Below are 25345 nucleotides of genomic sequence, written 5' to 3'. Positions count from 1 at the left end.
TTTCTAATTTAAACATAAATGCATGCATACTAAAAAGAAAATATTCAAGTTAAAAAATATTCTTATTATAAACACTAATTACTATTATTACTGTCATTTTAGAAAAAAAAAATAAGAGTAGTAATATTAGATGACTGGCACTGTATTATTTCATATTCATGTTGAAAACTGTATCCACCTTGGAGGCAGTATCAAGTAGTTCATGTACCTGATTCTCAAGACTTAGTTGTCTAATTTGGGAGGAGCGAAGGTAAGAGTCGCAAATATCCCTAAGCTCCTGCCAGAAATCCCTGTAGGATTCAACTCTCTCGTCAAACCTTGTTCTCAAAATCGGATTTTCTGTAAATCCTAAGAGCCTCTCAGCATGCTGTCTTAGTTGGAGAATTTTCTCTATCATAATATTCATATTTCCCCAAAAAGCTACGCATCTTCCAAGAATACTCTCAATCATTCTAAGCTGTGCTAAAACTCTTACTAATATGTATGAAATCTTTAACTGATTCTCATTTCTTCTTTTAATGGCATTTTGATCATAAATTATAGATGAGTTTGATCCAGGGATTGTGTTACCACTCTTCTCTGTAATAACATCAAAGCCATTAAATCCAGATTCAATTTTTTCATTCTCCAATCTGTTTCTAACCCCAATTTTGCCTGCCTCTGTCATCATAATTGTGTCAGGCCTCTCTGAAGAGTTAAAATTCACAGCTCCAGATCTAATTGAGAATTCTGATGCATTGTTGTTAGTGAGATCTCTGTCAATTTTATACATATTAGCATTCATCATATCTTCAGCAGTACCTACAGAAGATTCTCTTCCTTCATCATCTTTTATCAAACTATGAAGTTTTTCCGTTGTTATATCGAAGCTTGATATATTTGGAAGCCCAAAATCCACTCCTTCCTGAAGTAGAGACTCCACTCCTGTTGGAGGAACATCACATATACTAGCAGGTAGGAATAAAAAGTCCAAAAGTAAGTCTCTAGTGCTTGATAAAGAAGTAGTGATATATGATGAATTTTGGGTAAATTGTGGTTTCCCAGAGACCTGAATAGATAAGTCTGATGCAAAATTATTATTATTATTATTAGGTGTCTCTACTATTTCTTCATCAATAACTTTTTTCTTTTCATCAATGTCCATCATCTTTGAATTGGAATCTTCATTCCCCAAATGGCTAAATAAAGCATTAATCTCCGAATTTGAAAATAATTCTGTGATCTTTCTTATTACTCGGTCTCTTGCTGAATTGTATCCAATAAATATACTTGGATCAAATTCACTTTTTGTCATATTACCAGAACCATTATTACTAGAATTAAAATTAGAGTTACTCATGGTATTTGATCCAGATCTTGAAAGACTCTCAACTTCATTTGTATTAAAACCACTTGAACTTATGTCCATTGAAGATAATTCAAAGTCACTTCTTGCGTGAGAATCATACATCATGTTCTTACTTTTCTCTGAGACAATTGAAACATTTCCTCCAGTTAAAGATGATGTGTCTCTTCCTTCTGTCTCTTCTCTTTCAATGCCTCCTTTCACAAATTCACAGGGATTACTCTTAACACTTGTTTCTGTAATTCTTTTAATATCCCTAACAGATTCAACAAAATTAGATAAATCAAATAGAAAATTGTTGTAGGAGTTCTGAATATCTTCTACATCATTTTGAGTTACATCTACCAAACTCTTTACATGTGATAAAAGTTCAATTGCAAGTTTTGGTTCGTTTGTATTAACTGCTAGTAGAAAATCAGGAAGTTCATCTAATACAGACTCACAAGTCTGTTTAAACTTTCCAATTGCAACATAAGAACGCTGTTGAAGTATTCTCCACTTGTGTATATGTTGTTGTATGACTCTGCAAATCGTAGGATGATGCCTAAAAGCAATATAAATGCCATGTAGTTTATATGCAACACTTAATTGAAGGTCCAGCAAACCATTAATATCCATAATTGATGATGTTTTTGATGATTTAACAGATCTTTTTTGAATAGAAAAGTTTTGGCCGGTCTCAACTGTTCCAATCATTTTAAATGATTCCTTTGGAGTAATAGCTACATTATTAACCATTTTTTGGCTGTCCTCGACTGATTTAAAGAGTACAATTTCATGTCTTTCTGGAAGGGGTGAATAGATATTTTCCTGAATCTCCATAATATTTGGTTCATTATCACATTTAATATTCATCCAAGGATCCTGTTTTAACTCGCAAAGTGTCATCCTTTGGCTTGGATCTACCGTTAATAATCTTCTAATTAGCTGTTTAGCCTGTTCACCTACTCTTTTAAAACGAGGATATCTAAAATGATAATTCCCTTCTTTAATTAAACGTTCTAAATTACCTTTTCTCTCATCAAATGGAAAAGCTCCGCCAAGCATTACATAAAACAAGACACCCAAAGACCACAAATCTGCTTCTGTACCATAAGACTCTCCACCATTGGAAACACTAAGCACCTCTGGAGCCCAATATTGTGGAGTACCAACTAAAGTTCTTGCTTGAGTATAACCATGTCTTAAAAATTTTGCGACTCCAAAGTCAGCAACCTTAATAATAAAATATCCTCCAGGGTAAGATTTATCAATCAAAATATTTTCAGGTTTCAAGTCACGGTGAATTATCTCCTTTTGATGCATATACATCAAAGCTTCTACAACTTGTTTTAATATAAATCTTGCACTGGATTCTGAAAGTGAACCACATTCAACAATTTTGTAAAAAAGCTCTCCTCCTTGAACCAAATCCATAACCAAATAAAATGTGTCCCCAGAGTCTGAAAAATCAATCAAACTTACAATATTCGGGTGTCTTAATTTTTGTAAGATCATTGCCTCTTCCAATAACTTATTTTTCTTATCCTTAAAATCTGGAGTCAAATATATAGACTTCATATCAATAATCTTGACAGCAAAGTACGCCTCATCTATCGGCATCATTATTCCATCTTCTCGCACTCTCCCCACTGATTTACATCTGAAAACCACCGAAGCGCTTCCTGCTCCAAGTCTATCACATATTTTATATCCTATTCCAGACTGACCTAAAAATGTAGAAGGCAGACCATTGTGCTGCTGTTTTGAGTCTATCATATATTCCTGAAAACCTTCTCTCTGGTATACAACTTCAGTAATCCGTTTTATATATGATTTATCTCCAATTCTTTCTCCCCCCCTTGTCTAGTTAAATAATGATTAGGCAACCTTTTACTTTTGAATACCTTCTTTTTCTCTTTCAGATACAAATGGGAGTAAAAAAATACTGTTATCTCAATTAGAATATCTCAACAGCAACAATATTAATATTAATAATAATAACAATCACGCTCCCTTTTGTTGACTTGTTCTTTTTTTTCCTATTTCATCCCTAATTAACTCGTAGTGCCAATTGGCGCCACAATAGCGCCAAACGATCTTAAAATTCGGTACCTTTCTGCATTAATAAAAAAGTAAATAAAACATTATTTTAATGATACTCTTGAAATAAAGCGATAAAGAATGAAGATCCAGTTTGAGAGAGCTAATATCTTAAAAGAATTCAGACGCTGCTTTATTTGATTCCTTGTTGAATAAACTGTACAAAATCGTATCCTTTAGTTGTAATGTGATTATGAGCTGAATGAATTTTCTTTGAGAATATATTTGATGCCTGCTGCTGTGAAAAGTTGAGAAGCAATCTTTCTTTGAGTTTCTTAATCGTTTCTCCACGAAAACATGGAATTCCACTATTTATTAACATTTGTGTTAAAGATAATAACAAGTCTGCATGTTCTCGTACAGCTAAAAATCCAGACAAACAAAGATCATCAAATAAGTCTACCTGATCATCCATAAAGTCTAACATCTCTTGAGTTACCTTGAAAGCTGCTCTTTCAAAGTGCAAATTATTCCCAGGAGAAATATCAAAAATAAACCCATAATCAATGTGTATTATATGGCCATTCTTTGTTATTAAAATATTACCATTATGTCTGTCTTTGATTTGTAAAACGTAACAAGCTATAGAATATCCTGCCAAGCTAGAAATGAAGTTATATCTGGCTTGTTCGTAACTTACATAGCTACTTCTTCCTCTTTCATCACCCAAATCCTTAATACAACCAAAAGTAGACTCATAATAAGCTTTCAATCCACCTTCAGGATGAAGTTCGTGAATTTCATGCAAAGAAATACTATCTTCAATGAACTCAATTATCCCTCCATATATCACTGAATTATTAATGTCTTTGAACATCATTGGCAGAATCCTATATGGATACAACCATACAGGTATGTTATATATTTCAAAAATCTTTTGAAAAACGTGTATATATTGCATAGTGATTACATCCTGACGACAATCATCATTACATTTTACAATCAAATTAACTGTCAGCTCATAATCTTTCTTAGTTTCTGTTATATTTTCTTCCTGATCATCTATATTATGGTTTGTTAATTGCAGTGAAAGTAAGTACGGAATGTTTTTAGCACTCTGAAGTATTTTAATCTTGTTAATTTTCTTAATTGAAAGAAGTCTTGTCTTGGTCTGAGATGACTTTAACATATTAGTATTCAAAAACGGTACATTTTTGTATTCCCTTCTTTGTATTACACTTTCAATCTTCATTAACAAATCTTGAGCTATCTCAGATTTTAATTGAGCTATTTCTTTTGAATTCAATCGTCCAATTAAAACTGAAGGGTCTTCATCTTCTTCCAGAGGTGAGCCTAATCCTCCTCTCCTATTCCTATATTTAGCCATCTCACCAAGCTGGCAAAGTATGTAGAAAAATGAAAACTGAATATTAGCAATAGAATGCTGTTTATTTTCAATGTGTAGTAAATTTAGGCTGGATCTATTTAAGCTATCTGAAGCTGGTGAAATTCCATCCAAGCATTTATAAATCAAAGAAGAGACACTTGAAATTCTTAAGTTCAATCCTTCCATACTATCTTGAACTGTTCTTAGACGATTTATAACGCCTTTGTCATTCATCTCAGAGCTATTTATTTTGTTATATTTATTATTCATATCTTCATCAACTTCAATCCTTTCAATATTTTCTACACGGTTTTTCAAAGTTTTATATGTTAGTAATGAGTCGCATTCTTTAAATAAACTCTTTTGAAACAAATTCATTACTGGTGAGTTTGGATTATTTGTGTATATACAAAGTATTTGTGAGAATTTGGTGCTTTTTAGTGCCATATCCAAAAGGCAAGTTAATACCAACTGATTGTTTCTCTTATTACTCTTAATTATCTCCATATACTGCAGTAATAGTAACTCCCACTCAGATTCTTGAAATAATAGTAATGATCTAACACAACTCCAAACGATTAAAGTGTTTGTATATAAGTTATGATGAAAATAATGATGAAAGTGATGCGAATTAGAGATAAACTTTTTCTTTTCTGAGGAAAATTGATTGCTTAATAGGTAAATTACAACTGAAAATGGGAGTAAATGTCCAATATAATGTAAATAATCATGGAACTGGAATAATGATAGGTAGTTTCCGTGATTATATCTACAATTTACCACTAAGCTTTTAATCTCAGCATGAGAATTAATTTTATTTAAATAACCCTGTTCACTATTCGCATTATACCAGAAATACTTACCACTCATCCTATCATGGTAATGCTGTGGGTGGTAATGATACAACAAGAACGAAAATGTGTTTTCAAACTCAATATTATTAAAAATATGAATTGAATCTTTTCTTGAGGAGGAAATACCAATCGATTTGTTTCTTACCAAAATAGAATAGTGAATTAAATGGTCCATCAAGAATGAAACAATCCAAGTAGTGTTTACTTTCATCATATGTTTATATATCCTGGTTGGATACTTTTTCCAAAAAGATAATATTAACCAAACTTCAAAAAATCCCACTTTTTTTAAACTATATATTGAAAATGTTAAGGCTGAAATATATTTTTCAATTAAAAGCATTGTATTTCCATTAATGTAATACTCCCATATATATTCCAAAACTATGTATTGGTTATAAGGCAGTAGCCTGTTGTCATATATGTCAACCAAAGTCTCGGAAACAGTATTATTAAAATTACTCATAATTCCCTGCCATTTCCTTCCATCGTAGAGATTAACGCATAAATTGTCCAAGTAAGTTGTAAGCTGTGTTGAAGTTTGTAATAGTCTCGTGTATATGTCTTTATAGGTTGGGTAATTCTCATAAAATGACCATAAATATGGTAAAACTTGACACGATAAGAAGTAACTGGAATTTACCATCGACCTTCCTCCATTAATATATGCGTCTCTTTGAGTCCATTTATTATTAAATGTGCTAATCTTTATCTGTGAAATTTCCATATCATTTTGATTACTTTTTGAAATGGCAGAATGTTTTTTTTTGTAAACTTCCAAAGGCACTTCTTTTGATTTTTCGATAGTTATTGATTTTAAGATTAAGGAAACAAATAAAATCTTCAAATGTAAAATTGAAGAGTCAACTTGAGATGTTTTTTCTCCATCCTGATGTTCTACTTGTAGATAAGCTGATGACAAACTAGTCATTAACTCTACCTGCTTTAATAGTTTTAGTAAATCAATAAATTGGAAATAACCATGATATATAAACCAGTCAGAGCTTTCAATTAAAAATACCAGCAAAATGTAAAGCTGGTAATATGATAAAGATTTCCTTTTAAGTATTTTCATATAAATTCTAAAAATTGATTCTGGATCCATTGAGGAGATAATTGACCAAATAATACATACAAATTTTGTATAATGTTCCAAAACGTAGTAATCCTGAAGTGAGCTATTAAATCTCTCAAAATGATCATTTTCTTGATTTATATTTGGTGAAAATATATTAAAATCACTTTCCCCATTATTATAGAATCTCTCATCATTAGATAAACCAAAAAGCCCAATTAGTATTTTTTCGGCAAAAATCTCGGAAAATGATCGATAAGATTCATAATTGTTGTCTACAATCATCCATGTACATAAATAAATCATCCTGATTATTAATTGAGAGTAGAATTTATAATTTAACCTCTCCTCAATCACCTTCTCCCTTTTATCGTCATTATTAACATACTTTAATAGCTCATTCTCCATATTTATACTTGCCATGAACTTTTCATCTTCAAATTTAACACCAAATACTGTAGAAAAGTTTGAAATCTGCTCAATTAAACTCCTCTCCCCACTCTTATTATTTTTATTTCCAAATAGAAAGTAAAAGTAACATTTGTTAATCTCTCCTACAGTATTCATGAATAACATCAAATAATCGTTATCATTGGTTAGTTGATCAAAAAGTGGGTTCAAATGGTTTATGATAGAATAGACATCTTCTGAATCTGTAATCATCAAAGAGGAATGCCTTTTCTTATTTAGAAAAGTCTTTGGAGAAGATGGAGAGATAGATAATGAAGGGCTTTGCCACCCTTTTTGTATGTTATTTATTGTATAATATAGATCAATAGAATAACATCCAAAAAATATCTCATTCTTAATCAGAGATGAAATTGAGTCTCCACCCAAACTTAAATTCGAGTATGAGGAAATATCTGTTAACTTTTGCTGTAGAATTTCAAAATCCTCGTCAGAAATAATTCCTCTCATTCCACGTACTTTGAAAAGAGCAAAACTTCTGTCAAAAATTCCTCCTCTGACTGAAAAATTGCTTAATAAGCATTGTATAAACTGAAACAGGCTCTGTTTCATTAGGGAAATATACAAGTCTGAAATGAGTGAAAATACACGAATTTTTATGCTTGAACTCCATATCTCCCTGAAGAACTTTAGACAATTGTATATATACGCACCATCCAACTGAAGAGTGTTTGTTACTTGCTTATATATATAATCTGACAATATCCTGGGATTTTCTGAAGCTGAAAGCATTGCCATTAAAATATTATATCTATCAAAAGAGTGACTAATTTTATGACAGATTAAAATACTCGAGATAATTCCAGTTAGCTCAAGTACTTTTTTACTGATTTTCTGAATATTATTAGATTCTTTATCTTTTAAAACCAAATTTTGAGATGGAGGAGTTTCTGTATTACGTAAGACAACTTGATCTAAAATTCGGAGATATTCGAAAAAGTAATTTATATTTGGAACTGTAAAAATAGTTTCTATTTCGTCTCCTTTTCTGAAAAATAGATCAGGGTTTTCATACAAATAATTCCTCCATAGACTGATCCAAAGATCAATCAAATCAAAGTATCTATCATCTAATAGGATCGGTAAATTCTCATCGTATTCGCTGATCGAAAATGTGATCTCACAAAGTATATCCAATTTGTATTTTCTGTTAACAAGGTATATCAAAGCAAGCTGAATGGATTTATTTAATACTATTTGATCGTTCTTGTATTCTTTCTTTATTATTAAGGTTACATAATTATTCCAAAGTATTAAGAATAAAGAAATATCAAAAGTTGTTGTTTTAAAGACTGAATTTGTGGATGAAGAAGAAACCGAAGAAATTGTATGAATTGAATTGTTCAACTCTTTGTGATCTGATTTGTATCTTATAATTAACACAGTGATAACCAAAAACAATTTCTCGATTAAATCAAAACATTCGTATGTCTTCAAGTTCCATCCTCCCTTGTGTATTTTAACTATGAGTAAATCACTTTGAATGTCTCTTTTTATATCATAATTTTCATTCTCAAAGTTTTTAGGGTCCACCAAGATTGTTAAAACTGTGACTAACATTCTTATTGAATCAAATAAAATCACTCCATTTATTTTTTGAGAGCACCCTCCATGTAGAAGCTCATCAAATAAATTAAGTAAAAACAAACTATCAATTTTCTTTAAATCTGAGATCGTTAAATGATTGTCTTCTCCGTTACCAACTCCTATCATAGAAACACCAAATCCTTTGCAAAATAAGTTTAATAACTTGACAAATAAAATATTAATTGGGTCCAAGTTTGATAAATCATCTTCAATTTTCGAAAAATAACCATCCAAATTTTGCTTCTTCCATTCATGATGTGCAAATACAGACCGTTCCAAAAATAGTATTAACTGCTTTTTGAGAGTTATCTCTTTAGACACCCACATTCTGCATAGTTGAGTCATCATGTGCACTTCAAATACACTCAACTTATTCATTGATTTCTCCAAATAATCACTATTCTCTGCTTTAATGAACTTCTCGCCTATAAATTTTTGATAATGTAGGACTATCGATACTAACTCAGTAATAGTAAAGTCCATATCAGTCTTTTCAATAATAATCAATATAATCTTCAAGTACCAATAATTGAACTTTAAGTTATTTGGCTGGATATTTATTAGTTTCATGATCATTAATTTACATTCACCCTTCCTATCATTTCCTATATCAATAATAGAAAATATCAAGTATAGTATCAGTGCATAGATTAGTAACAAAAAATCATTGTTAATGTCTGCAATGTTCAAAACCCCAGTTCTATTGGAAAAGTAATCCAGTAAATCATTTATTTGAGAAAAGAATTTATTAATCCAATTCAACTTTAATTCCTCAATTTCCCCTTCTTTTCTCAAATTACCAATATGCTCATATTCAAATACATTCAGTAATATGGACAAATATATTGTGAAATAAATACATATCATCGAACCTTGATTCTTTTCAATACTGAGTAAGTCCTTCAAATCTAAAGGATTGAATTTGATTAAAAGACTATATAGCTTTTTAAATACGTCAAACTCTCCATTAACAAGTAGAATAACCAGATCTTCTAATAAAGTCTTCTGTTCTAACATTGAATCTGCAAATTTCAAATCTAAAGGGAGTAATGACGCGTTTTCTGGATTCTCATTTTCCACCGATTTTACATTAAGTTTTTGGAATAAGAATAAAAAATTAAATAAGCCCTCTTTTCTAGAATTTGAACTGTTTTTCATGTTCTCAAGTAAAACGATGTTTTTTGATAGGAAATCTACCAATTTTTCCATTGAATTACATTTATTACCTTTTTTATATAAACCCAATAAAGCCAACGTAGGATCTTGCTCTACCAAGTTCCAAAAATGCCAGTTCTCACCACCCATTTTGAATTATCATAGAATACCTATAATGAAATTAATATTAATTTTATTTTGATTGTTATTCATATGTAACCAATTACTATATTCACATCATATAACACATTTTCCGTCCAACTCTCTGCTTTATTAAATTCTTTATTACAAATACTGTACCGTAATTATATATTTTTCATATATTTTTTTTATTTATTCTGGTTGTTTTATAATTCTATTTTTTCAATTTCAATTTTTCTTTTTTTTTAGAGCAAATTATTTGATCTTCCCCCCACACTTAATATAAAGTTCTTCCTCTTAAAAAGCATAAAATTATTCTTAATATTACGTTGAAAAATTTTTTTTATTATTTATCAAAATTTATTTAATGATACCAATATCTTTACCTACATGATCATTTTTAACCATAATCAATTTTCTTTCTATACTTTCAAATTCTTTATTCCTTTCTTTCCACAATTTATTTTGCTTTTACATAATGTTTTTATTAACTCTACTATTACAATTTATTTTATTATACTCTTTTTAAAAGAAAAAATCAAAATTTATCCAAAATATGAGCCAATTTTATTTCCCCAATTTTTTATTTAACCAATTACTTTTCTATTACGTGTCAATTATTTATTTTTAGTGCAAGCATGTGCATGCAATTCCCGGTATAGAAAAAAAATATAGTACACGTGTTAATATGTGGACAAGCACATGCAAGAAAAAATTGGGAATACATGCAGATAAGTTTAATTCATTTATATGAAGAATTCTGGGAATTTGTGAATGGAAATTTTTATTTTTTAATTATTTCATTTTTTTTGAGGAAAAAGTCTGCCTAAAAAATGGAGGTAATATAAAGAGATTATGCGCCAAGTGTTATTTTTTGTCAATTTTAAGTTTGAAATAAAGAGTAATTGATTGGTTTAGAAATAATACAAAAAGGTTCCTAAAAATTTGCTCAAACAATATTTCCAATTGTAATTTCGAGGAAATATTGATAATATTATGTAATAGAAGTGAAAACGCCCGAGGAAGTAAATAATAAATAAAGTGAAAATTGAAGACAAGAGATGAGTGACAACGATACAAACGTTAAACAGTGGAAAGTTAGAAGACTGATAGCAACATTAGAAGCTGCTAGGGGAAATGGTACTTCTATGATTTCTTTGGTTATTAAACCAAAGGATGAAATATCAAGAATTTCAAAAATGCTTGCTGATGAGTATGGTACAGCTTCAAACATTAAAAGTAGGGTAAATAGACTTTCAGTTTTATCGGCAATTACGAGTACTCAACAACGTCTAAAGTTATATAATAGGACTCCTCCAAACGGCCTAGTAGTTTATTGTGGAACCTTAATCACTGAGGATGGAAAAGAAAAGAAAGTAAATATTGATTTTGAGCCATTTAAACCAATTAATACGTCTCTTTATTTATGTGACAATAAATTCCATGTTGATGCACTTAAAGAGTTGCTAGAGACTGATGATAAGTTTGGATTTATTATTGTTGATGGTAATGGTGCCTTATATGGTGTAGTTCAAGGCAGTTCAAGAGAAGTTTTACTCAGATTTAATGTAGATTTACCAAAGAAGCATGGTCGCGGTGGTCAATCAGCATTACGTTTTGCTCGTTTAAGAATGGAAAAGCGTCACAACTATTTGAGAAAAGTTGCTGAAACTGCAACTTCTATGTTCATTACTAATGATCAAGTTAATGTTGCAGCTTTGATTTTGGCTGGAAGTGCTGATTTTAAGAATGAGTTGGCCCAAAGTGATATTTTTGATCAGAGATTAGCAAGCAAAATTTTAAAGATTGTTGATGTTTCATATGGAGGTGACAATGGCTTCAATCAAGCAATTGAGCTCTCCGCTGATGCACTCCAAAATGTCAAGTTTGTTCAGGAAAAGAAGCTTATCACTAAATTCTTTGATGAAGTTGCTCAGGATACTGGAAAGTACGTATATGGTATTAATGAAACTCTTCAAGCCTTGGAAATGGGAGCAATTGAACTTTTGATTGTATGGGAAAATTTGGAAACTAAAAGAATGGTCGTAAAAAATCCATCCACTGGAGAAGAAAAAGTATTTTTAAGCAGCCCGTCTGAACAACATGATGAATCCAAATTTAAAGATCCAGATACTGGAGCAGAGCTTGATGTAATTGAAGTACTTCCTTTGACTGAGTGGCTTGTAAATACATATCAAAACTACGGAGCTCAATTGGAATTTGTTACAAACAAGTCTCAAGAAGGCAATCAATTCCAAAAAGGATTTGGAGGCTTTGGTGGTATTTTGAGATACAAAGTGGACTTCCAGGATTATGCCGTGGTTGAGGATGATTTAGATGAATTTATCTAAATAAAGGTTTGAATAATAGTAAGAAAAATATCAAGCTATTTTTTTCCAGTCACCCATTGTTATTCTTACTAAGTTATAACAATAATCAAGGTTAATCCAGAATTTTTATGGTAATTCTAATGCAATCATCCAACAACATTTTGTTGTATTTAATTAAATTGCAGGAAAACTGGCTTATTTTTTATTTTGTTTATTGAGGTCACAAAATCATACGTATCAAGACAATAGCTTTGATTTGGAATTATTCAACTATCAATCAGTATATATTATAGATTTTCTACTTTCAAATAAAAAAAAAAGAGAATTAATTATAATGACTAAAATGAGCTAACTATAAGTTCTCCGGTTGACCCTCCTGTATATATGGTATGCTCATTCAACCAACAGAGACTGAGTAATTTAGAGTCAGTTTTTGCAGCTTGAAGTGGTAAATTTGGAGATCTTATGTCCAGAATTTTTAAATCCATATCATGTGAAACTGATCCTATCATGTATTCACTAAATGGATTCCAAACAGCTTGTGGAACAACTTCCTTATGAGCAAGAAGTCTGCTTCTATGGATGAAACGAGTATTTCTATCAAAAGATAATGAATCTAGTCCCTTATTAATTTTAAGGTCAATTTGATTTGTTGTTCCTGCTCTTAGATCCCAAATCCTAACTTTACCATCATCATGAGAAGTACAAATTACATTTCCTGCTATAGGATTTTGACTTGATAAAGAAAATGTTGGGAATTTAATATTCCATCCGCAAATAGCTTCTCCTAATGAAACTTTCAACACTTTAATGTTACCATCTAGACTTGAGGAAATCAAATGGTCTCCCATAGAAAGTATATCTGTAACATTGGAAGAATGGCTCCTGATTTTAGCAATACAATTTAAACTACCAATATTTTGTATATTACTTGAATCGTCCTCTATACCGTCATTTTCACAGAATACTAATACATTACCATTTGCATCTCCTGCTAATATTATTGAATCACATCCTTTTACAGGACAGAGAGCTTCAATAGGGGCAAGGCTGGCTCTGAGTTTAACATTCTTTAAAATACATTCTTGTGTCTTAGCTGAGTAGTTTAAACCTACAATCGAACCACTCATTGTTGAGGCCCAAACTTTGGAAAATTCAGAGTCATTTAGTTGTTGAGATTGGACTCTGAAAATAGAAGTAGAATCTCCAGATGGCAATAATTCATTTACATTAAATTCAAATGCTTCCTTGTTCTTGTCCTCTTCTTCCAATTTCACTTTCTTGCCCTTTCCATGTGAAACTGTATTATAGAATCTGATTCTTCCATCATAAAATCCCACTACTACCATGGGATTATCTGTCTCTATCCCTCCTGCAATACTTCTAATCCAATCCTTTTGTTTATCCAAAACCTTTAATGAAGGCTTACTAAGAGTTCTTAAATATTCTATTTTAAGTTTAGATTCGCTAGTTTTCCCACTCTGTCTCATATAATCATAAACTGTACCTCTTAGAAATACCTCTTCTATAATGAAATCGAAAGTAATATGACTTTCTGTTTTCAATAAGGCATTAAGTAATTCCGAAAGTTCTGCCCTTCCAGATTTTGACTCTATCATAAAGGATCCCTCCGGAGCTTGGAGTCTTGGATCATTAATTTTTGTCCAAAAATAAACTTCCACCTGAAAATCCCCTTTATCCTCCATTGTTAGACTATCCATTTTTTTCTCGTTTCCTTAATTTCAGTACTATTTTTATTCTTTCCCTAAATATTCTTTTAAAGAATCTATAAAATCTTGTTATATCTCTGGGATCAAAACACTGATTCTCTGCACCTTAAATACAAGTTTATATTCTCCCCAATTCCAAATTTCTGAAGGAAAAAATATAGTTTTCCCGTTTACTGTCAAAAATGACCTAACCAAATATTTTTTATGCCTTTAATATTTATATACCGGCATTTGGGATTTCCCGCCCAATTATATTTACATTACTAATCAATGGTGTAATACCGGTATAGAGTATTAAGGAGGGGAAGATATGCACAAAAATGCACAAAATCTAAAGGTTAAAGATAAAAGATTCAAAAGAAAAATAAAAAAAAAGTAGAAAAGGAGAGATGAGTTGGAGTCCAAAACAAATAAAAAGGGGAAAAATAAAAGAGAATTCTCCAGAGTAAGTCCATAAGAAAAGGATCACGCTTAAAAAGTTTTATGCATCACATCTTTGATTAGGAATGTTGGGAACAGAAAACTTATCGAAGATTCTGAAAGCTGTGAGCAATGTACAAATTTAGAAGAGTCTCAGAAAGTATGCTGTATTTTGTGTGGAAAAATTAAATGTTCAAATTGTAATATAAGTACCGTTGAATATAAAATATATGATAAATTAATTTGTGGAGAGTGTATTTCTAAATTATATCTTGAGACAGACAACTTGCTTCAGGAGGAATTGGATGTAAAGGATCAGATTAATCTAAACTTAAAAAAAGGTCTAGAAGAACAATTTCAAGTCATTTCAAAGTGTAAACAGTTCATTATAGCTCTGGAAGAAATAATATCATTTCAAGGTTTATGGAAATCAATTTGTGAAATAGAAGGTACCGAGAATATTCAGAATCTATTATTTGAAAGTCAAGGTAGGTTTCATTAAGGAATTAGATATATTCCTATTTTGATACTTTTAACCACAATTAATTTAATGTAATTAGCTGGAATTCAAAAGTGGAATCAGAAAAATAGACAGCTGGAGATGGAAAACTCTAATTTAAAATCCCAACTAAGCCAACAGAATACCAATATATCTATTCTGTAAGTTAAACCTAATCTTGTTTAAACCAAAAAGATTAAACTTTACTTCTAACATCATCTTTAGAGAATCTCATATTCAAAGCTTACAGGAAGACTACAACCGTTCCAAAGAAGTCATAGAATCTCTAAAAAAAATCCAATTTGAAAAGGACAATCTAAAGAGCATAGCTAGTGAAACATCCTCCTTAATGGAGAAGTTCAGATTAGAAAATGATGGGCTTAGGGTAAGATGTTTTCGGCTCGAACAAAGAGTCAAAGAACTTACAAACAATTATGGGACTGAATCTTACCAAGTAAATTCTCCAGAAGACAAAAGACAATCTGGCATTGTTAGAACTATTTCATTAGGCTTACAAGATGACTATTTTCCTCACTCAATTCTTGAAAACTCCTCCATCATCTTTAATAACTACCAGCTCGTTAATTGCGTTGAAAGAGTAATATTAAACATCAAAAACTTGCTCTGTTGTTGAGAAAACACTTAAATATATATATTTATAACCTAATTTTAATTTCCCATATCCAACCTTCAACCATGATCCGTGCATGCAAAATAGGTACCCGGTACCTATTTTAGATCTAAGGAGCGAGACAAGTTTTAAGATCTGGTGAATTTTTTTCATGTTCAAAATAGTTAGGACATTTATTGAACAGAGAAAAAAAGTTGAAAATACTTGAGAATTCGATGGCGTTTTTGATTTGTGATTTGATGGTTTTTCTGTTTGACTAAAAAGAAAGGTTTGAAAGAGTAGCATGCAAGATTAAGTTACTTTTTTGAGAAATGTTTTGTATGGACTTACTATTCCTGTAGAATAAAGTTGTTCGAAGATTGATCCAAATTTATTTGAGTTTTCAGTGAATTGTAGAATTGCTCCAACTAATTCTCTTTTTGAGGTTTGAGTGAATATTTTGGTTTTGCTCAGTTTTAAGAGTCTAATTATTCTAAAATAAGAATATAAAGTAATAGAATGAGAGAGTTAGAAGGAATAATAGAGAATAATCGGAAGATATAAAAGAATGTCAATGTATTTGCATTTTTACTGCTACTTTGAGTCATTGAAGGCTTTTCTTACAACTTTTTCCCTTATTATACTCTTAGACTTACCTATCAATTAGAATAGAGTATCTATTACTTAAGTTTTTGATTCCAAGATCTGTCTGCTTGAGATTTTTAATCCAATCTAGATAGTGTTGTCCAATGTAGTTATTAGGGTCTAGCTGTGAATCCATATTTATTGAAAAGAGAGTTTCAACCTTTTTGAGCTCATTTTTATTCATTAATTCTTCTATTCTTTCTGGGCATTCATTAAAGTGAGAACTCTGGCTTGTCTCAAACTTTCTGGATCTCTCTAAGCAGAGCTTCTGGATCATGAAGGATTGTTCTAGTCTATTTGATCCACTGAAATGAATAATCCAAGCCTTTTCTAGCCAAATACTAGTCATCCTGTTCAATTTCATAATATAATCCATCCTTATAATGTGATTCAAAAATATACTTGGGGTAACTACTACTCCTTTGCTTTGTTTAGACAAATTCAAATTAACCCACTGATCCTCGGAACCTGACCAAAATAGATGTTTTCTACTCAAACAATAGCTTTGTATTTTTTCAATATCCAATCTCCCTGTCTCATTTAATAGAGAAATAACAATGTTTTGATCATTCAAACCAGATCTACTCCATTCTGATGAATATGGTAGCAAATACTGAATTTTCTGCAGAGCCAATACCTGAATACAAAACATTAGGGTCTCTAAATTTTTCAGAGACATTAATAATACTCCTACATTTAATATGTAGTGTTGAAATTCACATTTATCATCGACAGATATACATAAAAATGAATCCTTCATCACTTCATGAAAATCCTCAATTCTTACTGTGAATCTTGAAATCATGGTATCGGAATCCACATATAGTAGGAGATAATCTCGTCCTTTAAAGTAAGAAGCCAAATTTTGAACCTTTTTGTACATTTTAATTATGCCAATATATCTCCAATAATGAGGATTTCTTATCTCCCCAAAACGTATATCCAAGTGAAAATAGCAATAACGATTTCTTCTGGAATATCTAATTCGGTTCTCCAGAAGCCATTCATGATCTTTTTCCAACTTATTCCCAGATGTCAGTATATTATATTGACATATCCCTATTTCTTTTTCATCCTGAGGAATATATACTTCTTTCAACTCATAGTTCTCTACATTTGCCCACTCTGGAAGCCAACCTTCCATCACTCTTATTTCTTCTAAATTCAAACCTGAACATCTTACTAGAGATATGATCAGCCACTCAAGGAGTGTTACTGCAACTATATATTTTTTACTTATTTTAAAGAAAAAAGTACAAAACCCTAAAAATTGATTTTATTAAATATTCAAACTTACTAATTTCTTTATAACTCTTTAATTTGATTTATTTTTCAACTACTAAAAAAAAATTTATTTTAACTATTTTCAAGATCTCTAAATGCATGCGGTTCTCTTCTTTCCCTATATTTAGCAGAATCCAATTATTCAAATAACCCAATTGCTACAACAAAATTAATCATATCTGAAACTAAAAACAATCATCAATCAACTCCAAAGTTTCTCTCTCCTCAATTTTTTTCCTCTTTTTTTTGCTGTTTTTTTCTGATTCTTTTCCACAATAATGCAGCACGTGATGTGGCGGGCAAGGCGTGCCGCCTGAAAGGGGTACCGAATAAATAATAAATGATAGAGACAATTGAAGAAAAAAAAGTGTATTAATAGTAAATTAGAGGAAAATTTAAATAAGTAAAAAAATAATAAATAATACTGTCTCATTTAAATAAACAATCTACAAAGTGTTTTGTCTCAAATTAAGTATTAATAAATAATTACTATTACATTAATAAAAAGCATAAAAAAAGCCGGTTAATTATTTTCTGTTTCAAGGAGAAAGTTTGGATTAACTTAGAAACGAGTTGATTTATTTTTTCATTAAGAAGAAAAATAATAACTCGTGATTTCTATTTTATTATAGAAGATTTCATATATTAGATACTACTCAGATTTTAAAGACTTATTTTTTTTTAGATAAAAAAGATGTCGATTACAAGCTTTAAGAACAGACCAAAAAAAGCAATCATTAAGAAGAGAACTAAAAAGTTCACCAGATTCCAATCTGATCGTTTCTTAAGAGTAAAACCAAACTGGAGAAAGCCAAAAGGTATTGATTGTCGTGTACGCAGAAAATTCAAGGGTAATTATTTGATGCCAAAGATTGGTTATGGTAGTGATGCCAAGACTCGCAAGATGCTTCCAAACGGTTTGTATAAGTTTACCGTTTCAAATCCCCAGGAGGTACATATGCTTTTAATGCATAACAAGACTTTCTGTGTCGAGATTGCATCCGGAGTAAGCAGTCGTAAGAGAAGAGAAATCTTGGAGAGAGCTGAACAGTTAAATTTGAAGGTTTTGAACAAGAATGCCAGACTCGCAATCGAGGAGGATGAATAATTGAAATTCTTTTAGCTTAGGTTACTCTTAATTTTTCAATTATAAGAACAGTTTCCTTTGAAACTTGTTTTATTTTTGCATGTTTTTTCTTTCGTTTCCTTGTCGAGAGATGCGGAATTTTTCAGAGGGGTTGAGTGGATGGGATTTGATTTGGAAATTGGGGGGGGAGGGGAACAGACTCTCATGTTTTGAGTGTTCGCTCGTCAATATGGGATCTTTCTTTATAAAGGGGAGACTTTGACTGTTTGATGGAATTTCTTAAGTAACTGATACTTTTTGTTTGAGTGATATATTAACAATAGAATTCTAGTAGTGTTAGTGATTATTATCATTGCTAACTATTAACCAATAAATACCAATTGGTTAAATGGAACTTAATATTGAATTTGTGGATCTTCACAGAATACTGGAATAATAATTGAATAGTTATGAAATTCAGTAAAAAGCTTCAGCATTATGTAAATCAACAGTATAGCCAACATTATTTGTCCTATAAAGATCTTAAAAAAGCAATAAAACTGATAACTGGATCAGATACATCAAGTTATACCATAAATGAGGTAACAAGTAACTTTGGGAATATTAAAGCTTTAGCAGGATCCATATATAGGCCAGCAGAAAGTAGATTTATGGATTTATTAAACCATGAATTGGATAAGATTAATTCATTTAGCAGTATAATGTATACTAACATAAAGGATTCTCTTAAACAAATTCAAGGATATATAGATCAGATTAGCAAAGACTTAGGTATATCAAATAATTCCAGTAATAATAGTAACACAAATGATTGTGATAGTTCATTCTTCCAGGCTGGAATGAGCAAAGAACTTCTGGATGATTTGATTTCGCCATTAGTAGAACAGCTTGAACGTAGAAGTGGTGAAATAATATTTTTAGAAAGTTACCAACAACTGAATTATACAGGTTTCAGAAAGATAACCAAAAAGTATGATAAGATGAATAAGTCAACTTCTTCTTCTTGGTATCTTGCAAGACTTGCAAGGGAATCATTTATGAATATGAACTTGGATTTGCTTCTCGAGAGTCTTTCAAGTTGTTATGCAAAAATTGAAGAGCTTAAGAATAATTTCCTCATGAAGGAGGAATCTTTAAAGTACGATGCAGGTTTGGAAAAAGAAACCTCAATACAGCCACCATTTGAAATTCACTCAAAGCATCTTATTTTAGCTGAGGATGTGATGAAGGTTAAAGTACTATTAGCCAAAATAGTCCCTCTTGTTTCAGTTGGATTACTAAACGTAGAAGAAAGTATTAACAAGTCTTACTTATTCACTCCCACAAACAACACAAACTCTCAAAAGACTTCAAGCGAAAATGTATCATCATTGGCTTTGCAAACTTCGACAGTATCTTATATGTACTTTGATAATAGGGAATTCAGTGAATACCATAGAATTCGCGAAATAAGGTCGAGATTCTGTTCTTGTAGTTCTCAAAGTAATACTCAAATTGAAGAAAATACATCCGGAAGAATCCAAGCATACTCTGATGAGAAGATTGCCCCAAAAAAGTATTTGGACTATACATTTAGATTGAGATGGTATGGGGAAAATGAAGGAAGTCCAGACCAGTGGCTAAATTTGGATTGGATACACCCAATGGAACCAAGCTGTTCTATTACTGAGTGGCACGATCCGAAGAATAATAACTTTGTTCATCAAACAGTAAGTAGTGACCAAACGAATCAGGTAGGAAGTTTGTTTTCTTTTGAAGGATCTAAAGCTTTTGTTAGTAGTAAAACTTTGCTGATTCAACAAAAAGATGTTTTTCATATTCTCAAGACTTTTGGGGATTTGAGGCGTGAAAGCAAAAACCCATTATTATCTTCTAACTTTGATTTAAACACATATTTGAATGAAACCAGAAGAAACTTATCACAAGACCAAATAATGCTTCTTAATTGTTTTATTGAATTCATCCAATTTAGAAAATTAGGACCATTTTCTCATCTTTGGTTTCACAGAACAACTTTTGCAAGTCCAAGGAGAAATATATGTATCCACATTGATAATAACTTGAAGATCATGCCTGAAATTAACTCAGAGCTGCTTATTGATGAACATTTTCAAGGAAATGGTTCCTCAATGAATAATTTGCCAGTTCAAAGTGATCGAAACTCGAGCTCTGATAAAAGTGGAAGCAATTATGAGATTGCAAATACTGAATTAGGAACCAATTCTATTTTCAATATGAGACCCTCAATTTTGTACAACACTTTTATTGTTAGTCCACAAACAGAAGCATTAGTCTCTGAAAATATGAAAGCCATCTCCCATGGAATACTAAGTGTAAGTGTTTCCAATGACACTGGAAACCTACAAAACTCAACCAAAAACCTCTCTAAAAACCTTAATCCCAGAGATATACTTAAAGATATTCTTGGTCTTGCATCTGTTTCAGAAGTGATCGGATTTTCAAACATTGAAACTTGTACTGCCTTGTTATTCAGCAACAACCTACTTCAAGTTCCACACTGGTTTAATTTTATGGCTATAGAGTCTGAAAGCCAACAAGAAATTACCAATAATATCAAGGATTCCAATTCAGAATCTCAAGCTCTTCAAACCCTGAATAGATCGGTTTCTTTAAATAAAGAAATGACTGGAAACAAACAACTCCAATCATTTGAACCCGAGAAATCCTCCTTCAACAATTCCATGCCAAAAATCGATGTTCTACACACCGGAAAAAACGCGAGAATTTTGCATGATCAAGAAGTGACTGCTCAAAGAGAAGCCAGTATTCTAACCAATGAAATCCAAACGAATTCTTTATCTTCTTTAAATAGTACGCAAACTCTTTCCAATATGCATCCACTAAAAAATCTACCAATCAAAAAAAACGAAATCAAACGTGAATGCACACAGTTCCAACCCCACCCCCTGCATGTACCACTTCTTGGCAATGATGTGGACACCGGTATACATGCACATGCGCAGACTTTTCCACATAACATGGCGCGTATTGTCCGGTCAATTTTTTGCATGTGTAGAGAAAAGTCCGGAAATAAAGATATAAATAATAATCAGAAAAAATGTGTATCTTCAGCAGTTAGAGTTGAGCCAAAGACTTTTTTTGCAAACGAGAGAACGCTTCTTCAGTGGATGAATATGTCTGTTTTATTAGCAACTATTTCTGTCTCTTTACTTAGTTTTGGAACCCAAGTTGGTCATATATGCGGTTTAATTATGGCTCCTGTTGCTATTTTTTTTATTGCTTACTCTTATTATATTTACTTAAAAAGAAACAAAGCTTTGGAGACCAAGGAGCCAATTTCTTATAATGATAAGTTTGGTCCAACATTGTTAGTAATGTGTTTGATCATTTCTCTAACATCTGTCTTACTCCTAAATATTATTGTTGGAGGTAATAAGCAGCATTTTAAGGATATTCATGATTATTATAGAGAGGACTATGTCCACTATTACCAAAACCAACAGAATGAAAATCATCTATTAGCACAAAGTAATCATAATCAGTCTAGTTCAAATGGTAACTACTTATATCATTAATTGAAATTGAAACAATAATATGATACTTTCTAGATTTTCTTTAGAATAGTATTGTTTTATATGTTTTTTTGGTTCTATTATACTTTACTTTGAGACTTTTCCTGGCTTAAACTTAATATAATTTTTATTAATAGTTTTTCTATACCTTCTTTTTTAAGATCTCGATCATATCTAAGGTTCAAGACCTCCTTCTAAAATTTGTTGAATAATCTCAGTTAATCAGCTCATTATAACTAACTTTCATAGATATTAGATTCTCGATCCAATATCACAATTATAACTTACTAATATATCGTTAATTAAACCTATTTTTTCCATCCAAGTGATCCAAAACTCAAATTTGTCAATCGGATCAGGCTCTCTAAGTATTAAGTACTCATCATTCGAGTTTAGATGGCATGCATTTAATGCAAAATCCTTATCAGAAGACAAAATCGTGTAGTACTCTTTTCTTTCTTCAGCCTGAAGAATTCTGAACCCAACCCCAAAAAATATTGCAAATGATCCTTTTTTGTCTCCAAAAGATTTGAAAAAGTTCTCATTATTCAGCCTCACCAAACGGTACTTAATATCTGATGGATCTCTGTTTTGTGTTATCATTATCAATATTAATAGTCTTAATTAAATGATCCCTAAGCTTACCTTAAAATATATACAAGGAGATCTGAAATTAACTGGATACAGGTATAAAACTCTTTTAACTCCAATTCTTGTCTTAATAACAACAATATTCCAATCCCTACAATCTTTAATTCATCAATTTCTAATTTTGAATATATTTCAGTATCAATAAACTCATTCAAAGCTTCTTTAGTCTCTAAACCTCTAATAAACTCAATAATAGTTTCTATTCTCCTATTCATCTTATCCAACTTATCTTTCTCCTCTTGATTTAAACGATCCAACTCTTCTTTCCTTCTTTTCTCCTCCTCTTGTTTTTCCTTTAATTTTTCCAATCGTCTCTTTTCTTCAAGATAAGTCTCTTGTATACCTTTCTGCACTCTTTTCTGAAACTCTTCTTCTTTTCTTTTCTTCTCCTCCTGATCCATCTCTAGCATTCTCCTGTTGTATTCTGCCTCAATGCTCTCATAAATTGGGTTCAACTGCTCCTCGAAAATTTCATCTAAATCTTCAAACCTTAAACACATATTCTTCATCTTCTCAAGCATCTTAGGCCCATATATCTGTTCAGAAGGGTCTTTTATTGCTAGAAACTTCTTATACTTACTAGTTTTTAAAAACAAAACCTCCATTTTGGATTTCAACGCCAAGTAATCTTGTAGCCCCTTCTCCAAGTCATCCTTCTCAAATTCCAAAAGACTCCTTACCACATACTCTGCTTCTAAATATAATAGAGTTAGAAAGTGAGTTTAAATTAGTATATCTCATCTTAGAGTCTCTCCTCTTAGTTTATATTTAGTATATTTCATGATAAAGAAACAACTAATAAACACTTTACTGAAACATCCCACCAAAGACTGACTTCCAACACTTATGAATTAACTTACCCTCAAGCAAATGCAGAGTTTTCTGGGTCTCAGTCATCTCCGATATCCAAATCAATTTTTAGAGTATGTTTACCTGAATGTTACCATATACATGATTTTGGCGCCAAAAATTTTTTAGCTATGATCTCAAAAATAAAGAGTAATAAATACTTTCTGCATTTTCTCTAATTAGAATAATGTTCAAAAAGAGAAATGTTAGCAAAGAACAGATAAGAAAAGTTCAAAGTGATAACTTGGAGGAAAGTAATCCGAGAATATATGAAGAAACACACTTTCAAGGATCCTTAAATACAGATATTGATGAAATCAAGAAAAGGAATCAGTTAAAAAAAGACTCAGATCTAGTAAAAGATCCAAATTTTGAAAAAGATGAAAAACTGGACGAACTCATTTCTATTGTTTCACATAAAAGTAACCGAAAGTTTAGTCACGACAATATTATAAACAACTATGACTTAGATCTACATGAACCAAATCCTCCTAATAAGGAAACCTCTAAAACTATTTATTCAAGAAGGAAATATGAAACTCTAGAATCCAGAAATCCTAATATTAAGCTCACTTTAAGAATGGATTATCAGCACGATATTTGTAAAGACTTTAAAGAAACTGGATACTGTGGTTTCGGAGATACCTGTAAATTCCTTCATGATAGAAGTGATTTCAAAAGCGGTTGGCAGTTAGATAGAGAGTGGGATAAAGAACAGAAGAGAAAGAGATTGAAGATTAACCCCACTTTTAAAGGTAACTCCAATCATGAAGACGGTAACCTTTTGTCCGAATCCACTAACTCTAATCAACCTCCAAAGAAATGTTTCATTTGCAAAAAAAAATGGAGATCTGACTCAAATCCTATTGTTACTCTCTGTAATCACTATTTCTGCGAAAAATGTGCTCTTAATCACTATGTTAATACCTCCAAGTGTTTCCAATGTAGTCTCCCTACAAAAGGAACATTCAATATTGCTTCCATACCTCAAGATCTAATCTCCAAATCTGATTCCCATGATTCTTCCGAATCTGAAAGCCTGTCTTCTGACAATCTTTCTCAATCTTAATTAATTTCTTTCCTAAAACCTATTTTCTTTTTGGCGGGCTTTCCATGCAAATTATTTGTTTTTGCATTAGTTTTAAGTTATATTACTTTTATTTTTTCTTTCCCTCTAATTATATTCAGTCATTTTTCCATTATTCTTTAAAACCCTTCAATTAATACCATATTTTTGGTTTCCCAATCCTTTCTTCTCCCAAATCTCTTCTTTTTCCTCCCACAATTTCTTTTTTTATTCCATTTTTTTCTCCCCAGTACCGGTTGTTCATAATAGTTAATAATGACATAAATTTTAGGCGGGCTTTACTATTATTTGAACTAATTAAAGATGACCAGAAAGAACAGTAATTCTAGCGAAATCGGATTGATTTTGAGCAAAAAAGGATACAAAATAGAAGAAAAAGGCAAAAAGAAAGGATAAAACCAAAGAACATAGGTGAGACACAACAAGCTCAAGCCAAAAAAAGGATTAACTAATGAGATGAAGAGGAGGCGAAAATACAAGTATTCATGGTAAAAGTAGAAAAAGTTTAATTGAAAAATCAGAAGAAGAAAGGAGGAAGGAATATAGAACAACTAATCATTATTTT

General features: G+C 31.2%; 10 protein-coding genes across 10 annotated transcripts; 5 read left to right on the top strand and 5 right to left on the bottom strand.

The window, feature by feature from the left end:
* Nucleotides 1-145: 145 nt before the first annotated feature.
* Nucleotides 146-3103, bottom strand: cubi_02469 (protein kinase; the record flags this gene model as incomplete). The annotated part of the gene is made up of 1 exon (XM_029019480.1): nt 146-3103. The coding sequence occupies one exon, from the start codon at nt 3101-3103 to the stop codon at nt 146-148; it is 2958 nt and encodes a 985-aa protein (XP_028874601.1).
* A 457-nt stretch (nt 3104-3560) lies between these two features.
* On the bottom strand, nt 3561-10043 carry cubi_02468 (phosphatidylinositol 4-kinase domain-containing protein; the record flags this gene model as incomplete). Its single annotated transcript, XM_029019479.1, has 1 exon — nt 3561-10043. The coding sequence occupies one exon, from the start codon at nt 10041-10043 to the stop codon at nt 3561-3563; it is 6483 nt and encodes a 2160-aa protein (XP_028874600.1).
* Nucleotides 10044-11095: 1052 nt separating this feature from the next.
* cubi_02467 (ERF1 translation termination factor 1) lies at nt 11096-12385 on the top strand (the record flags this gene model as incomplete). Its single annotated transcript, XM_029019478.1, has 1 exon — nt 11096-12385. One exon carries the CDS (start codon nt 11096-11098, stop codon nt 12383-12385), a length of 1290 nt encoding a protein of 429 aa, XP_028874599.1.
* Nucleotides 12386-12702: 317 nt separating this feature from the next.
* Nucleotides 12703-14085, bottom strand: cubi_02466 (microtubule-associated protein; the record flags this gene model as incomplete). The annotated part of the gene is made up of 1 exon (XM_029019477.1): nt 12703-14085. One exon carries the CDS (start codon nt 14083-14085, stop codon nt 12703-12705), a length of 1383 nt encoding a protein of 460 aa, XP_028874598.1.
* A 398-nt stretch (nt 14086-14483) lies between these two features.
* On the top strand, nt 14484-15647 carry cubi_02465 (uncharacterized protein; the record flags this gene model as incomplete). Its single annotated transcript, XM_029019476.1, has 4 exons — nt 14484-14539; nt 14599-15002; nt 15075-15174; nt 15239-15647. The coding sequence occupies 4 exons, from the start codon at nt 14484-14486 to the stop codon at nt 15645-15647; spliced, it is 969 nt and encodes a 322-aa protein (XP_028874597.1).
* A 288-nt stretch (nt 15648-15935) lies between these two features.
* On the bottom strand, nt 15936-17412 carry cubi_02464 (uncharacterized protein; the record flags this gene model as incomplete). Its single annotated transcript, XM_029019475.1, has 2 exons — nt 15936-16116; nt 16280-17412. 2 exons carry the CDS (start codon nt 17410-17412, stop codon nt 15936-15938), a joined length of 1314 nt encoding a protein of 437 aa, XP_028874596.1.
* Nucleotides 17413-18246: 834 nt separating this feature from the next.
* Nucleotides 18247-18660, top strand: cubi_02463 (60s ribosomal protein L32; the record flags this gene model as incomplete). Its single annotated transcript, XM_029019474.1, has 1 exon — nt 18247-18660. One exon carries the CDS (start codon nt 18247-18249, stop codon nt 18658-18660), a length of 414 nt encoding a protein of 137 aa, XP_028874595.1.
* A 428-nt stretch (nt 18661-19088) lies between these two features.
* Nucleotides 19089-22196, top strand: cubi_02462 (G-protein associated signal transduction protein; the record flags this gene model as incomplete). Its single annotated transcript, XM_029019473.1, has 2 exons — nt 19089-21550; nt 21677-22196. 2 exons carry the CDS (start codon nt 19089-19091, stop codon nt 22194-22196), a joined length of 2982 nt encoding a protein of 993 aa, XP_028874594.1.
* A 77-nt stretch (nt 22197-22273) lies between these two features.
* Nucleotides 22274-23741, bottom strand: cubi_02461 (uncharacterized protein; the record flags this gene model as incomplete). Its single annotated transcript, XM_029019472.1, has 4 exons — nt 22274-22387; nt 22482-22779; nt 22839-23538; nt 23705-23741. The coding sequence occupies 4 exons, from the start codon at nt 23739-23741 to the stop codon at nt 22274-22276; spliced, it is 1149 nt and encodes a 382-aa protein (XP_028874593.1).
* A 139-nt stretch (nt 23742-23880) lies between these two features.
* Nucleotides 23881-24762, top strand: cubi_02460 (ZF-CCCH zinc finger domain-containing protein; the record flags this gene model as incomplete). Its single annotated transcript, XM_029019471.1, has 1 exon — nt 23881-24762. The coding sequence occupies one exon, from the start codon at nt 23881-23883 to the stop codon at nt 24760-24762; it is 882 nt and encodes a 293-aa protein (XP_028874592.1).
* Nucleotides 24763-25345: the final 583 nt, after the last annotated feature.

The sequence above is a fragment of the Cryptosporidium ubiquitum genome (genome assembly GCF_001865345.1).
Source record: "Cryptosporidium ubiquitum isolate 39726 chromosome Unknown contig_4, whole genome shotgun sequence".
Classification (NCBI taxonomy): domain Eukaryota; phylum Apicomplexa; class Conoidasida; order Eucoccidiorida; family Cryptosporidiidae; genus Cryptosporidium; species Cryptosporidium ubiquitum.
This window is presented reverse-complemented; position numbering and strand designations above follow the sequence as displayed.